The 18418-nt window shown below is 29.4% G+C and overlaps 1 protein-coding gene across 1 annotated transcript; it reads right to left on the reverse strand.

The window, feature by feature from the left end:
- Positions 1-1171: 1171 nt before the first annotated feature.
- Smp_070100 (hypothetical protein) lies at positions 1172-16789 on the reverse strand. Its single transcript, XM_018797046.1, has 3 exons — positions 16638-16789; positions 3292-3390; positions 1172-1482 (listed from the first exon to the last, which is right to left on the reverse strand). Exons 2-3 carry the CDS (start codon positions 3356-3358, stop codon positions 1307-1309), a joined length of 243 nt encoding a protein of 80 aa, XP_018652126.1. The 5' UTR covers positions 3359-3390; positions 16638-16789; the 3' UTR covers positions 1172-1306.
- Positions 16790-18418: the final 1629 nt, after the last annotated feature.

An 18418-nucleotide genomic window follows, 5' to 3' on the forward strand; every position in this document is an offset into this window, starting at 1 on the left:
GTCGTTGCATATCTCAATAGATGATGGTTTGGTTTATTGAACAAATCACTTATCGAATATTAATATACGGTAAACAATAAAAATCTCTAAAGAGTGACCGATGAAAAAGAATGTTTCGAATTCCTCTCACAAGAAAAAGATAAATTTACAATCAGGTTTTCAAAGCTTATTATCCTTATTCACACAATGAGAGTAGTCAACGTTTAATGTATTGTTAAATATCACCTTTTTCATCTTCGTTTGATCATATTGTTCCGTGGGTTCAAATATCTGTGGATAATCAAAGCACTTTTTGTTGTTGAAAATTTCTAACTTTCAGTTTACTTTAGTCAATTTTGTTATATACTTTAAATATTTAATAAATATTAGGTGAATTTGTGCATAAAATAGCTACAAAAAATAAAGTTTTATGGTGAAATAATAATATAAAAGAAATTACATTATTTTGATTACTTAAAACTGTCCAGTGATTCACCATTGAATTAGTTGTTACGCATTTATTGAACCGAAAAATTCCCCTAACTGATCCATAGTGTAAGGATGGCTCGTTGAAAAACTCAAGGAAGTCTCAAGAAGCCCAGAAAGAGCCGAAGACATCCCATCCAATCATTCTAGAATGTCGACGTGTAGCTTCTCTATTGGATGAATAAGAAGGGTCGCCTATGTGCCTATTGGCTGTCGGATAGGATGATTTACTTTCAGCCAAAAAACTATAAATACATGAGATTTTTGTACTATATTTGAAACTGTTTTGGGAACAACATTCCTACTTACTAGCCTTCTGTCTTCTCTCTTGCGACGTTGCGGGTTTGATCGTTTAAGTAGTCTAGTAGTACGAGAAATAGCAAGAATCAAAGCTTAAGATACAACACAACGTTCATTCGATGAGAATGTGGATGTAGTTGTTGATGGATGATGGGGAATGAGGAGAGTTGGATGGGAGAAAGCGGCATGATTATTAGTGATAATCATTGGTATTGTGAGTGGGCTTTTTTGTAGGCGTCCGGGCGTCGGTGGTTCAATGGTAGAATGCTCGCCTGTCACGCGGGAGGTCCGGGTTCGACATAGCAAGAATCTAAAGCTCTAGATATAACACATAGTATCCTTTAAATAATAAACCTAATATCATTTCACTACGAAATATGTTTTTATCAGCATATAGTGTAAAATTCATTGTTATGATAAAAGAATTTACTTAATAATAAAAAAAGTAATGAATAAATGTATTATAAATTCTTATTTAGTGAATATTTATATTAGTTTAAATTATTATTCTGTCAATTTTTTTTCTTTTTATTTTGTTTGATTAACCAAGTCTCATTAATCGGACAGCTCGTTTCATAACCTCTGAATCATATTGATCACCATTATAAGGAAATTCTAGTTCAGCAACATTATCACCTTGACTAAATGAAGCTTTTCTAGGGGCTTCAACTCCTAAAGGATACCATCGACGCATAGGTTCTCCATTAATTTTATTAGCTAAAACAATAATAAAATAAAATGAAACGGTAAAAACTTTCATTGATTATATATTAATGATAAATGTTCGTTGGATCTCGTTAAATCTAACAAATAAGTACCAAAAAACGTCAAGTTTTTTTAATTTTACACGTGTCTATAATTAAAACGCCGTCAAGAAGATCGTAGAAAATGGTTTGTGAATTCTGCTAAATTTCATATTATTCAATGACAAAAACTGTTTCCGAGTTCAATAATAAATGTGTGTTTACTAGTTGTTACTTAGGAGAAACATCACTAAAATTCTAATGAGAAGATATAATTTTTAATATTCAATTATGTCAGGAAAGCAATAGTTATCACCTATGATGTTGGTTGGTGATTATAAATAATAGCGAATTCACTGAAGTGACATTATATTTTCCAGGAGACTTGATCGATCCACCTTCAATCACGTTCATGGCCTTGGGTGTTGGAGAAGAACCTTACAGTGTCACGTAAAACCTATCATATCTACTCTCTTTTCCACAGCTCCTCCAAATAAGCCCAGCGTATAATTAAAATGACCATCAGATACCAAGGGAATTATATCAGATAAATATCTCATACCTAATTAATGAATCAAAATGACACTCTGTTACTAGAACAAGTATATCAAATACAAAATGAGAAATCATGGACATTGTTATAATTATGAGGATAATAATTATGAAGTAACTTTAGGAATAGTTCTGAACTATGTGGGTCTGTTTTTTAGTCTTACATAGAAATACTTAACATTTTTACAGAACAGAAAACTATCATGATAGGAAGAGGAGAAGTTTAGTTAGAGCAGTTTGTAGTTGTAAAGAACTAAACGATTGCTGTAAATGGTCGATGTTGTAAGCTTATGATTTGAAATTACTACTAGTTGAATATAACTTTTCTAATTCAAATGCGCATAAGCTAGACCTAAGCAACAAGTAAAATTGTGTCACAAAAAATAATAAGAAAATAACGTTTAATTGAAAATATGTGAGTGTTTATAAGCTTTATACTACCGACTACATGACATGTATAACACTATCTGTAAACTCATATAAACAAAAGTATTCCTCGATGATAAAATAGCATTACTTTTTGTGGAATGATTCCCTTATCTGAGTTCGTCTATAACATTCTATCTAGTCAATCAAATGTTTAACTTCTTCTTCATATAGACTTATGAATTTAGTGATATGTATTGCATACGTTATTTCTCAATGAATGTATATTATTTATGTACATACATACAGCTTCTGTAAACCTCCAGAAACGTCGATCGTTGTCAGACAAGACATTGAGTTGTCACAACAGCATCAAATATAATATTTTCATGGTCATAGAATGTTATCATTTAGTAACTAGTTGGCTATTCGATTCACTTTATCCGATGTTCCACAGATAATATGTTGAGTGAGGTTATACATACTGTAATATTGAAGTTTAAGTATAAAATAATACACTGTCTTAAAATAAAGCATATAGATTCTTTTCTTATCAGTTTTTATGTTAACTGGAACAGTTATCTAACATTTTTGTAAAGTTGTATTTCTATTGATCCACTCTGTTTGAACTGAGTGTCTGAAAATTCCATTATATTTTCATTCCGGTTGACCTTTATTTTCGTTCAGTTTAAAATAAATACAGGAAAATAGGTAGCAAAGGTTCATCACTATCTGTATCATATCACTAGTTAGAATTTCTCTAGCGGATATTCAAACGTAAATAGTATCCTTGACTTATTTAACAAACGCATGCTCATATAATTTGATACCATTGGATTATAGGTTTGTTTTTGTTCTTACTCACCTGTTTGCATACTATAAAACATAATTGTTGAAAGCAAAAAAATTAGTATTTGTATTTTGCCAAACATCTCAGAGTGAATTGAATTGAATAGGGTATTGGCTAAAAAGAGAAAATTATACCAAAGATAATTACTGATGACTAAAGCTGTCACTCAAATAACAAAAGTTTATTAAATGTATGATGTCTATTTGGACATTTGAAAATATAGTTTAGTTAATTATGTTAGAAATTCAAACCACATTTAGAAAATTATTCAAAAGGAGCATAAGTACTAGCTACTAGTTAGTAAACTACACACAGTTCCTTCATTTGAATAAGATTAAAATGATCTATTTAATAAACCTATTCAGTTTCATTGGCACATTATGAATGTATTATACAGATCAGACTGAAAACTTATAAGTGCTTGATTCATTTTATTCAAGATCAGAATCATATGTATACGTACTCAAATAGCTGTGTTTAACTCATTAAAACTATCATCTTTTGTATGCTTTATAAAGGCCAGTTAATTTATAAATTTCATTTTGTGGTATTAGTTACGAATTAACTTTAACAGTTGCTTTACCTCATGTCTTGTTTGACTTGGTCAGTTTTTACAACAAAATTAGTAAGTTTTGTGAAAAATTTGACTCTGACTGATCTCTAAACTTGAACACATTTAAGATATTTGATAATAGCGAATAACGTATTCCACTTTTTAATACTAATGCTAAAGTGAAGCTTTATTTGTGGAACTCTACGGAAAATCTAATGATAATCAATATGAAAAGTAATATTGTCAATTTTTAGGAGGGTGGTTTAATTGATAAATAAACATTTTAGAATATGGTTGTGGAAATTTATGAGTTTAACTAAATAGTGAACTGGTCAATTTTAGATCACCACTGAGAACCTGTAAACATTGACGGCCGTTTCGTCCAAGTATTAAACTACTCAGCAATGCACATCCAAAATCCCACACTCGAAAATATAACCCAATACCGTCGGTCTCGCCTAACATTCAGATCAGTGAACTGGGATCTAACAGTGTTAATTTCGAACTTCAATCAATTCTCGATGTTACGCGTTCATCTTCTGTTGTCTTCAATGGGTAACTGTTTCACAGCTGACATGGTTATACTCCACTGGTCATGGCCTTATGATCTAACATGATGTAGGTATAGAATCAATAAATCCAAATATTATGTTTTATTAAGTTCATCTATAGAAAAATCAATCAAGAATTTGGGAACTGAAGATAAATTCACTGACCAACTCACTACACTTAAAAGTTTAAGTAAAAGAAAACATAGGAACATAGGAACAAAAATCAAACTAATAGGAGATACAACCAAAACAAAGAAATAAACAATGACAGATTTAAGGTCAATAAGAACCAATCAACATCGAGGTGCAGAGGACAAGCTGTGAATCACATGTGGAGAAATTCAAACACTTCACTTCTACCCGAAGTTTGTGCTGATGATGTCGTTCAGAAGGACGATGAAAGCTCTACGACCAAACCATCCAGCTCAGAGAACAAACCAACATCAAAATCACCCACCTGAGCTACAAATCTTCTCCACCATCTCAAAAGAAAACTTTATTTGATTATCATAATATTAGCATGAATGTATGGATACAAAGCATCATAACCATTTGAACATTCTAGCAACGAAGTTTTTATTTACTTCTATGAGTCAAAATCACCAATCGAACAACTTGAGATTCACTACTGAATTATAATGATACATTAATGATAAGTTCAATGTCGAATAGCATTTGTAGATAAATGTTTTACTCATTATTTAAAGATTTATCATAGTAGTATTCCGTTTGTATTGAAATAGTTTTAACAATATAAGATATTTAAAGTAATTAGTCCCTTTGATAAATTTCAATAATGTATTAGGAAGATGAAGATTATCACAACTATATGATATATTAGTGCAATACGTTTCGAACAATCTGATCACACATATACTTGTTAAGAACATTTATATATAAAAATAAAAAGTCAACTAGACTCGAAATGGGGGGTAAGAGTAGACAAGGATAATAATTATAAAAATGATGTGAAAACTATTTGACACCTAATCACTCTGGATAATAAGCTAATATTAACAGGGTAGGTTAAACAAACTGTTTTTGATTAGACAAACGGGGTTTGAATTTTCGTATGACTAAGGCTTTAATAAACCTTAGTATACGCCCTTTTACACTTTTATACAACACATACAAAACAACATCACACAACAAGTATATGTGTGATCAGATTGTTCGAAATGTATTGCGCTAATATATCATCATATAGTTGTGATAATCTTCGTCTTCTTATTACATTATCGAAATATAAGATATCTTATCTTGCTTAACGTCAACTCTTTCAAAACATACTTGAATTCTAATAACAAAATATTTTCTTTAATTAATTAAATTGTTTTCATGTGGATAATAAACATTAAAACAAAACTTTGCAAGTTATTTCTAAGTTGTGAGGTAAAATATACTTAACTATTATTTTGATTTATTATATTATTTCAATTGCATGTATTCAATCTGAATTATTCATTAACTTTTAACATTTAACCATATCACACACAGTTCAATGGTATGTTCAATGTAAAATATTCATGTAGTTTTGAATAAATAATTATTTTGTTTTTGTTTTGTTAAATGAGAACATAAATAATTTTAAAATAAATAAATAAAGTTTTCATGTTTTGTGGTAATTTGAAATCTGGAAATAAAGAATAACCAATGAATAAGTAATTAAGAAACTGTTACTTAGTAACTGCAAATATGAGAAGACGGTTATTTATTATTATTATTAGGTGTTGATACAAACCCCTCATGAATGTTCTTAATTCTAGAAAATTCTAATCGGTTAAATGAATACTATATTTAAGTAGTTAATTAGTTCATTTAGATACTATTTAACAGCTAAGTATGAACAAAGTATCAAAATCATGAGAAGTTATCACTCCCTGAACTTTGACTGAAAATCTAAACTAAAATTGTATAAATTTCACTATAATATGGTGAACGAGAACACAAGTGGAGATAATCGAATGTATCTGAACACAAAATTACAGAATATCTTAGTAAAATCTGAGAACCACACAGTAAATATTTCATTTGCAAAATATCAGTCAATCGTCTTATACTTCGTTGCTCATTCATTTATACACAAATTATCTTCTGTTCTAATTGTCTTTTCTTTGATTTTCTTAACCTTCTGCTTCGAGGTATTTCACTTTCGATTGATGATACATACTATTTCTATCTATCGACAACGTTGGCACACGTCACAATAAGAAAATAGTTTGAATGTTTTTGAAGAGAAGGGTTTCATAATAGTTTATTTACAAACTCACTCTTATATCGATAGCCAAGGTGGTGAAAGCGGTTATTAAAACAAGCTTATTTTGGATGCAATTGTTTGGTTTATGAATATGGATTCCGATGGCTTTAGCAACATGCAAATAACGAATCCGTAAACTACATGGTGAGCTTGGTGGAATAATTTGGATAGCCTTAAATGCTTCATTCAGATCAACGTGATGACCTGTGTCCACCAAGTGAACGAGAATAAATCTGTTAATCACTCTTACCTGTCCTTTGCTTAACCAAGATGGATGGTGTTCTGATATGCAATGACGAACTAGATGAATTGTACACCCCATATAACTGACTCCACAAGAGCAGTTGAATTGGTGTATACACATGGATATGGCGAATTCAGGCAGTATGCCTTTATTAAGAGTTCTTATTATGAGGTATATGTAGAAAACGGCATTCAGTTGTATGCAGTAAATGTTTTCTGTACCTCTTTTCTTAATCTTTGAGTCACAATTTCTTCGGTTGCTGAAGCCATCGTAATCCATGTTCATAAACCAAATTTTTTCATCTCGCCAACTTGGCCATTCGTATGGGAGTCAGCTTTTAGCTGAACTCATAATAAACTTTGATGCAGGTTTAATAATTGCAAAATAAACTTTTATCAAAAATTTTAGACTATGGTAACGTGTGATAGTTATTCAAAGAAAATTATTATGTATGGTTTCATTGTTTTCAGTTGACAGGGATTGTGATTAGTCATTCATATTGATAATAATTTTTTATTATTCATAAGTAAACCAGATGATTAAAATAAGTTGGATATCTCGAATAGTGCATTAGCCTATATAATCTTTTTATAATTAAATTTCCACATATTCCCATTCTATATCTTGGCTTGAGCCAGAATAAATTTAATATTGGTTGAGTTTCAAACTGAAAGTTATCAAGCCTTACTTAAATATTTCTTCATTTACGTAGTAGTAGTAGTAGTAGTAATCAACCTGATGTATTAGTTATTCGTATAGAATTTCATTCTTATTTAAAATTTTCAAGTAAAACACTGTCAAATATTAGCGATAAGTTTTTTGTTGAACTAGATATAAGTAATAAACGAGTATAAAACTATATTTCCTTCTAACAATAAAAAATTTCGCCGAAAATGTTATACTACTGAATTTGCTTATTATTGTAGTGTATTTTTTAAAAGCGAACTGTTACAAAATATTAGAAATTCCTTTGATAAGAAGATAAATACACTTTTTTAAAAGAAATATGTTGTACAAGTTTATAGCTTCTTGTACTTTTATCCGTTCTCAGTAGACATACAAAAGCTTATGAATATTTGAAGATATATTACTACAGAATCATTTTGGCGCAGGTCTGTTCTATCTATAACGATATAATAGGCTTTTTTAAAATATAACACTCCTAGTTCAAGAGATTCTTTCTTAATCAAAGATATATATATATATATTTCCTCCATATTTTGTGAATACCTTGTTTTTTTCTTATATAGACGGTAATGTTGGATTATTGTACAAAAAAATTGAATTCTCAGTGAGAATTTAATATAAACAGAAATGAACGGAACCATGAAATACTTCTCTTTAATTAGTTTTTCATAATGGCTTTTGCCTGATATATACATATTGTTCACAATAGTGAAATAATACATATCTAATAGTAGTTTTATCATTTCACAAGTGATTTTAAATCAATGTCGAAGGACTAAATCAATGATTAGAAGAACGATATGGTAAGTGTAATGGACAAAATAATTATTTTTTTTAAAAAAAATAAGAGAATAGATAGGGCATTGAAAAGAGGAATACATAGTAATTTGGTGATTGAAGAATGCATTATTTTCTACAATTCGGTACTAATCAGATATTAAAGGATTTGCTTCAATGATATGATACACTATTACAAAAAATACCACATAATTCGTCTTACGTGTCATTTATCTTGATGCAAGAACATAAGACATTAATTGTGCCTATAACGAAATAATTATGTAAAACCATTTAAATAGAAAAGGGTCACGATTAATAATAGTAGTCAGCATTTCAGTTCAACCAACAATCAGATACTCCTTTCTGATGAACCCCCTATGAGAAGTTAATATTGAAAAACTTTTCATTTTTATTCATTCAAAAGATGCATGACTAAGCTGTATTTTACACATTGGTTTTGTAAACTGTTTTTGACGCCGAAACATAAAAATTTGTATTTTTGCTCTGACGAGTACTTTTTAAAACCTAAGATTAACAAGTTCCAATAGCGTCAACAGTTTTTTTAGCTTAGTTACCCCTGAGTTATATATTTTTTAGCTTAATTTTGGAATTTACACTGTTTGCTTCTGATGTAGATGCGCGTCGAATTTCGCATGTATTGTTTGTATACATGTTAACGGGCGTATATAAGTATCTTTTTTCAAAAGAAGACTACAATAACCTCATCTGTTCTCACGTATACTGTAGACGATTCAAAAAGCATTTAGTTGATTAAGGTGTCAAAGTTAAACTTTTCACTATATTATGTTTGAAAGTATGATTACTGGAATTCAATTTCGTAATTTCACATAAATCGAACATTGGATAGATTGTAAATAACAATTTATTCTTCAAAGGCCACCTACACAAAGTTACTAAATGCCGAAAATCTAATTGTCTACTGATCAGGATATTACAAATATAACTACACTTTTATTAACAACTGCATTTTTCCAACCTAACTGTAATAAATTTAAATTTAGGTACATTCTACCAATAGTAAGTAAGGGTTTCAATTCCATCCATCTTAAATAATATAAACATAGGAATAAATAATAAATAAAGCGCAGTAGATATGTGTTCGTTATCCAAAGCATCAAACACACTGGTTCTTCAATATGCATTACAACAATGTTTTAAAAACAGTGTTATCGTAAAAAAACTAATGTACAGATTACTTGTAGATGCTATAACATATAAGGTGACAAACTGTTGATAGGACAAAGTAAACATATGTTTTTTTAAGTTATCTACAACTACATGTAAAAGGTTGTTTAAAGAATGTACTAGGGTTACAGAATTTATACTAATTTCTTCTGGTCACGTAACTAAAGTTATTTGTCAAGGTAAAATAAGCTGTGGTAAAGATATATAGACAACAGAAAAACCATTGGGTTTATTGTTCATTTGTGTAAAGGATTCAAAAATAACAATAATTTCTTGAACTTCCTCAATTCTAAATTGAATTTCTATAGTATTGTAAGAAATTAGAAAGGAAGTTAAGGAATGTAAAATGTTCTGTCTACTGCTTCAACATATATTTGGTAGAATCCAGAGACTAGCAAAATAGTCCCTCAGCTACATACACCGTAATTTTGTATATCGATAGACAGATTTAAATATGGGATATATATATATATATATATGGTATTATTGGTAAATGATTATGGAACAAATTTTCTTTGTTTTTATGAGAATTGTTACTTAATTATAAAAATAGGCCGCTTGCACAATGTTTCAATTTCAGGTTGTTACGTTAAAGAAGGTCTGTTTGTACATAAATTATAAAAAAACTATGTCTCAAAGTAAAAACCAGCTCATGAGTAAAGGTTTCAATTTTTGATAACTCTAGTTCTGGTTTTTTTGTTACGATATTCTATTCAATATATTGTTTAACTACCAGTCATTTATAAAATGATACTTGATGTACTCATGCTTATCAAATTTTTTATCCGAAATGTCCAATATTATCTTACCGTTTAAAGTGGTTCAGTTTTTCTTTACATTTATACTTTAACAGACATTTAATATATTTGACATGAGTAAGGTCTTCATTATGAAGAAACATGAAATATAGTTTGATTTGCATGTATCATTTTCTTTAGTTAAATAGTCTGTACTATATGACATAATTCATCCTAGATTGAAATTAGTTAGAAAACTAGTGAAGATAAGAAAATATCTAGTATATTTTTCATTCGGGTCTTTTCAACAGTGCTTATATATGACAGGTAGATTCAAGTCGGAGAAAAAAAATAGTAGGTATTTTGGGAAAAATTTTGATTTTCAAATGCTCCGTAAATTTATGCCAGTTTTAAACAAGTATTGATTATGGTAAGCAAAGATGGATAGTGGCTAGCAGTGGAATCCAGGACGCGTGTTTCGTCCACTGCTAGCCATTATCCATCTTTGCTTACCATGCTTATTAATTTAGGCTATATCGAGGCAATACGCACAGTATGCACATATGCCAATTAGAGACTGACCAGTTGCAGTCCTAAAAACATCAATGGGAAGATTCAAACAAACAATACTGATTGAATTTAAGTATTGATTATGTCTTCATGTTTAAATGAATGTGAACAAAATAAGAAATGACTATTATTTTCTATAGGAGCGGTAAAAGTTACCCTAACTTCTTAAAAGTGGATTTCTTCAACCTAGTTGATCTTCGAAGAATATGAATTATCGTAAAATTTAGAATTAAATTCCCGCTTTACAATATATGATTGAGATTTTGAAGTAAATACTTGTAAAAAAAAATAAGTATTGCCCTTGAGATTATGATTTCATTACTGATTTGAATTCAATAGTGTTACAAGTTGCTGGACGTATTTCGCTTCATTAAAATACAGACGAGAAACGTTCAGTTAAATCTATTTAAGATTGTATATTGTAAGTAACACCATTCACTGGTGAATATTTACAACATTAACTTACTCCGCGTGTTTATTATAACAGTGGTTAGAAGTTTTCCAGATTAAGTAGTATCTACTCAGCAGCTATTATCATCTGATATCTAAGCATGTAACTTAGTCCAATTAGTATATTTATGAAATGCATAATGTATATCTCTTCAATTAATATTTTTCCTTTATATAAGAACTTCTGTCTAAATTAGAGCGAATAGCTTCACAGAATTTAGGCGCCGAGTTGATGTAAGACATTAAATAGGAATAATATATTTGTAAAATCTCAGCGAATAAATTCAAAGTAAATCCAACGTTTCGCCTGGCAATCTGGTTCAGGCTTATTTTCAGAATAATGCATTTTTATACTGTCAAAATCTTTAAAACACCTAGCGTTTTCGTAAAACGTAATTTATTTTCAGCTTGGTCTACATTGTTTCAATCTACAAACGAAGAGGACATTTATATTAACTGAATTGTTGTTTTTCGGCACAAGCAAATGTACATCTTTTATCACCTAGAACAAATCAATGGCTCATATTCAAATATCAAATCAAATAAGCAATAATTCGCAAAATTGTTCTTTTCAACTAATTATTTACATTGTAAAGGTATGGTCCGATTTAGGTTGAAAACATAAAATATTCTTCTTTTTTAAATTTATATTCATGCCGAAGTAATTTGTTAAAACAATTACAGCGATATAATCTGCCGAAATTAATGATGAGTTAATTGCCAAACATGATTATGCAATAACTTATTAACAAAGTATTTTAAACAATCATCTTAAGAATAAATTAATAACTAATACATTTAAAGAGTATTAACACTTGGTCTCGTTTTTGTCCGACTACTCATTTTGAGTAATATGATTTGCTAATTGTTTTTATTGTTTTATGAGTTCAAGATGTATTTCTTGAAAACATTTCAAGGTTTCCTTTCAGTGATATTAAATGTTTTTTACAGGTTCATTTATGATTTTTAAATTCTTTGAATACCTTTTTTGCTTTGGTTCAAGTTGTAACACAAAACAGAAGCGCGTTCATAATATTTTTTTATTGGATTTTAGATAAATATCGTCTTGTTTACTGTAATGTGAGCCAATTACTTGTATTGTAATTCATAAAGGACTAAAACTTGGTTATTTGTAAAATATATAGTTAAGATCATTAGCCAATTGAAGCTAGACCATCATGAAAAACCTGGAAGCACTGGACGGCCGTGAATTGGTTGAAGTTAGACATTAACACCGTTGGATGCCGGCTCAGTGGTCTATCGGTTAAGTGCTCTGGCGCGAGACTGGTAGGTCCAGGGTTCGAATCTCGCGAGGCGAGATCGTGAATCGCACTGCTGAGGAGTCCCACAATAGAACGAAACGTCCGTCCAGTACTTCCAGGTTTTCCTTGGTGGTCTAGCTTCAATTGACTCATGATCTCAACTATATAAAGTTACTAAAATCTCCACAAAGCCCCCTTCTGTCCCTTCTGAAAATGGTAAATACTATGTTATATAAGTATCCGGGTTTATTTCTTATCTAGTTTAATAACTGAGGATATCTTCATGAAGTAAATGTACTTTTATTATTTATAAAAATAAATATTAGCTGAATCAAGTCAACAAATTAAACTTTGATTTATTACGCTAAAAATATCTGCTCATGTTAAAAATCAATATCTTCATGAGTCAATTTAATGTACTATATTGGAAGATTTGTTATTAGCAAACAGTTTCGAATTGAATGCAAAACTTCATACATCAGTCACTTTATCAAGGCTCAAAATGTAGTTTTCTTTTAGTTTCGCTTAATTTGCAACATTAAATTAGTATAATATTTGGAATAGCTTACTACTGTTATCTGAAAGAACTCAAGGCTATCTACATCAGAGCTATATGCATTCTAGATAGTATCAGTGAAATGTCACAATTTGAAATTTCATGTACGTAAAGTATAAACGAAGTCTTGTTTTCCCTAGAACGTTTATCATGAGTGTGAATGATTGGTACGATATGGTTTTCTCATAGTCCTACAGCGTAATCATGGAATTACAATTGTCTCGTACACAACGTCAGCATATTAATATGCTTGTAAAGTCATTTTCCTTTTCAATATATATAAGATCTCAATGAAGAATACAAAGGAAATCGGTCTATAATTTTTAAGGTAATCACCATTGTTTTGAAAGAAAGTCTATTCCAAAAGAGTTACCTTATACTCAGGTTCTACTGCATAAAAATAAGGTATGAATATTTCTTAATGTTCTGAAGTAGTTGAAAAATGTTTTCTCAAAATTTATTGACTTTATTCACTAACTTTGTATAATATAAGTCACATCTGATTTTAACATAAATAAGTTTATCCGTAAATCAAATAATGAGCTTTAGAAATAACCATATCCTATTCGTGACAGGTTATCGTGATACTACTACACTAAGCATTTTTAAAAACCATCAATCTCGTTCTCACTGATTTTGTTAAAAATAAATTTCTTATAAAAGTAATTGAAATTAAAATGAAATAACTTTTCCGAAACGAAATCAGCACTTTGATTTGACTAGTAAGTTTTACAATACACATGAAAAGAGGGTTTATAAAACATTTGACTTATCAGTATGGTTAGACTGTATAAAATCTTATCGTTCTACCAAACGTCACTAAAAACGTATTACGCTTTAAGTAAATGAGCATTGTTATCACCATTTCTTAATGGATACCGTTTACACAGTTTTATCTAATCGTCTAACTTACTAGAGATCATGAACCAATAAGTGTTAGACCATTACTGAAAACGTTAAAACACTGGGAGACTGTTTCGACCTAGTATGAGACCCCTCAGCAATGCTCATCGACTATCTTGCAAGTGTTAATCTAACCCACTACCGTCAGTCTCGCTCGCGAACACTTGACCTCTAGATCACTAAGCCGGTATGCGATTGTGGTAATGTCTGACCTCAGCCAATTCACGGTATTGCATGACCATCTTCAAGTCCCGTGTGGTGGATCGTGGGTGTGCACTTCTGAGGAGTCCCATACTAGCATGATTAGGTTGTCCATTTGTTTCAGGTTTTCAATGGTGGTCTAACATTGATCGGTTTATGATTTTATTAAATATGAACAATTTCCACAACCGTTTACCGATATCCAAATTACTAAATTACCATAATAAATATCATTTAAGTAGCTATTAAAAATGTAGAAAACTGCTACTGGCATATGAAAAAGTGTTAGAATACCTTTTTGTGAAGATATTTATTTATCATATATAGTGTAGAATCTCTTCTTAGAAAATAGTCAAAACAGCTGTTTACTATAACTTGTGTTATTAGAAACCATTTTGTTAATAACAAAGTGCAAAATGATCTACGAAGTTTGATAACTTAACAGTTTTATGAGAAATCAAGTCGCACTAGTCAAATTATGATAGCTTAAGTCCTAATCCAATGAACTGATCTAAAGTCAGGGTATATGTATGTACATAACAAATGAAACAGTTTTTGTGATAGAATTGGAACTTTCAAAAGTAGTAATGTAACTTATGATTAAAGTGTCTACCCCGAAAGAGAAAACTGACTTTTACAATTTTGAGATATGTTACAGTTTTTCAAAATTATTTCTGTCCCAATATCTATTTAAACAAAAGCCAACAGATCATAGTCAACGTAAAGCAATTGAAATATCAGTCAGTCAATACTAACATGTCAAATTAGGACAACAAGACTGACTAGACAAGATAAATTTTAAAGGACTTAGAACAGTTGTAGTGAAAAAGTCTTAATACTATGAATAGGATTCAAAAACGTTATGAATGGATACATACTGAATCCTCAGATCTAAAGGAAGACAAAAGGTTAGTCGATTTCTATTGATAAACATGATATGAATATGTGAACATTTTGAAGATATTCAACTTACTGATGCTTAGTATTGAAAGTTTTTATAACAGCTTCACTTGGCATAATAAAACCAAAATCATGAAGATTTTGGTGGGTTTACAAGAGTTTAAAAAAAATAATGGAAATATTTTCTCAAAATAGTAATCGAAAAGAAATCATAAACACATAACTAACCGAGCATTTTCTTATGTAAGTATATTTAAAGTTATCTGTCATGGAATAAACAACAAAACTGAAGATAAATAAACTCCAAAACGATATCAAAAACGATTTGTAACACCGCTGACCAAACAAACAGAGATTATAAGCGTTAATTTGAATGAAACCGTGCTAATAGATATGATGGAATATTTTACTACATTTGAAATTCACATATTTTAGCGTAACAAGCAATGGTACGGGGTACGGAATAACCAGTTACTTCATGTTTTCATTCACAATTTTTTTGTTTGAAAAAGTTATTTCAATCTACATCACCTTAATACAAACTTTAAAAGTGAGAAAACTGTTTGTAAAAAAGGCGCAAATAGCTTATGAATGGCAGTTTACTGCTCTTTACTGACATATATTTTCCATATCACTATATATACGAATGTACAGCTTAAGTAAATGATTTCGTCGAAAAGAAAATTTTCTTCGCTGAATTCTCTTTACTGTCAATTGGGTCATTATGAAAGTACTTGATTTTCGAGTTGTTAAAAATTATAGGATGCCAGATTACATATAAAGATAAGTTTATTTGGGTAGTTTAATAACAAGTCTGTTCTATTCAACTGGATATTGATACAGTTAATGGCTAAATTAAAATTTGCACCTTACTGAAATTCAAATGAAAATAAACTTGTTCAATTCATTGATTAAAGATAACCCATAGGAGTACTCACTCAGCAAACGAAAATTATTATACATTGATAATACTTAATTATATTACTAAACTGAATACCAGAATTCTGTGAATACTGATTGATTAATAATATGAGAATATTTATAACGAATTATTGTAGATTTACATGTTTTCTTATTGTAGATTTTTTTCAATTATGAATAATATATTTGTAAAATCTCAGTTGAATGAATTCGAAATAAATCCAACGTTGCTCCTGGCAATCTGGTCCAAGCTTTTCAAGAACTCCTCAGCTGAGGAGTCCCACAATAGGAAGAAACGGCTGTTTAGTGCTTCCAGGTTTTCTTTGATGGTCTAGCTTCAATTGACTGATGCTTTCAACTTTGAAAATATATTATTCTTATTTAGTGTCATACGTCAACTCGGTGCCCAAATACTGCGAAACTATTCGCTCTAATTTAGACTAAAGTTCTTTTATACCAATTATTATTTTATTTTATTTATATTACAATTGATTATTATCAACCCAATGAAACAATCACTGAATAGATATTAACAGAAAACAATAGATCATTATTTTAAAAAAAAATAACACCATACTACTTACATGAGTAGTTTTACGTTGTTGTCAAATCAAAATTATTTTTGTGTAGTATAAATGAAAATCTCACGATAAATTTCTTATTTATATATGGATATGGAGTTAATTTGTTGAAAAAAAAACAACGTTTAATTTGATAGTCAGTAATCTACAAATGATATTGAGAACACTGAACGGTTTTATTTTCTTTTTTTGATTTACATTCTTTAATTAAGATGAGAATGAGACATTATCACCTATAAATTAACCAATGAGATTTGACTTTATGATCAGATAGACTAACTCATGTAATGATATAAGATGTATTTGAGTTAACTTGATTCTTTTTTAGTTTTTAGCTAATTCGGTTGAATAAAAAGCAAAGGAGTGGGATGTGATAATCTAATGTTAACCGATTTATTTTATTCCAGTTTATATATGTTGATTAGTAATAGCCGTTGTAATAGTTTACTTTTTCTTTTGATGATTTCAGGTTGTATATCTTGACTAGTACACTTCATTTTCATTATTTTAGATTGAATAATGAGGGTGGAGAAAGGGGGTAACTAGAAATTACTATCACATTTTCATTAAAATAAAAGTAACTTGACTCTCTATTACAGAATAATTTATTCATAGTTATACCAAATTAATTATTCGTCTTTTGACGTTTCTCACTCTGTTTTCCTTCTATTATTTCATATTTATATTCCATTACTTACCATCAATCATTAGCTTACTGATATTTCTTAAAAGCGGATATTATTGAAGTGTAATAAATAAAACAAAACAAACAAGAAATTACTTTAATGAAGCATAACTGATATGGTTAGTTTAATTTAAAAAGAAAAAGAAAACAGCTTTAATCTAATTCCTAATACTATTATTATTGCTTTCAGTTTATGTATATATATGAATGAATGAGATGGACTAACCCTATAGTGTGTGAATATTTTTCTGATTTCAATCAATCATACACAATTAATTATTTTAAAAAATTAAAAAAAATATTTTTTTTCTATTTTTAAAAATAATTTTTTTTTGATTAATTAAAACAAAAATCAAATTTTTTGGAATATAAGTTAAAATACAAAAAACTCTCTTTTCTATATTTAATACATTTTACTTTAACCATATTATTACCTCATTATCAAATAAGGATACATGTCTTAGTAGTTTCGTTACCAAATCATGATAATCATTGTTATTATTACACAAATAGATGAGAGCTTATCAGGTTGTTATGGTGATTGGAAATCAACTGTAACTAAAGTTTAAAATCCTATAGAACTACTTATAAAGTGAAATTAAATGTTTTTCTATGTATAGTTGTAAATTATAAACATGATTATATTCTAGTTAATTGCAATAAACTATTTTATAAGCTTCATGTTTTAATTGTTACATAATACTTAATTAAATACAAAGTAGTTGATGATGACAATTAAAAGAATTTATGGTATTCTAAATAGTACAATTTGTAAAATTATCTATTATCCAATTGATTAAAACAATGAAGGTACATCCAGCTGATGAGTCCCAAATAGGACGAAATGCGCGTCCTGGATTCCACTGCTAGCCACTATCCATCTTTGCTTATAATGAACTTACTGGATTTATTTTGTTACTTTCAAAATTTTAAACATATCAAATCCAAGTTTGCTTTGTATGTACAACCATTCTTCAATGTCTTTTCAGTTTTGTCTCACAAATTAAGATTAAACTTTCTTTGAAAACTTAATTCTAAAGTTGAACAGATAAGCTAGGAAAACTTTCTAAAGTTCACCTGTTTTTGTTTTCTTTTTCA

This window comes from Schistosoma mansoni, chromosome 4, assembly GCF_000237925.1.
Source record: "Schistosoma mansoni strain Puerto Rico chromosome 4, complete genome".
NCBI lineage: Eukaryota > Metazoa > Platyhelminthes > Trematoda > Strigeidida > Schistosomatidae > Schistosoma > Schistosoma mansoni.

Bases quoted from the DNA above. Each gene is read 5' to 3' on its own strand.
- Smp_070100 (XM_018797046.1), bottom strand. From the start codon at position 3,358: ATGTTTGGCAAAATACAAATACTAATTTTTTTGCTTTCAACAATTATG. The intron at 1,483-3,291 runs GTGAGTAAGAAC...TTATTGTTTTAG, and splicing joins GTTTTATAGTATGCAAACAG to CTAATAAAATTAATGGAGAA.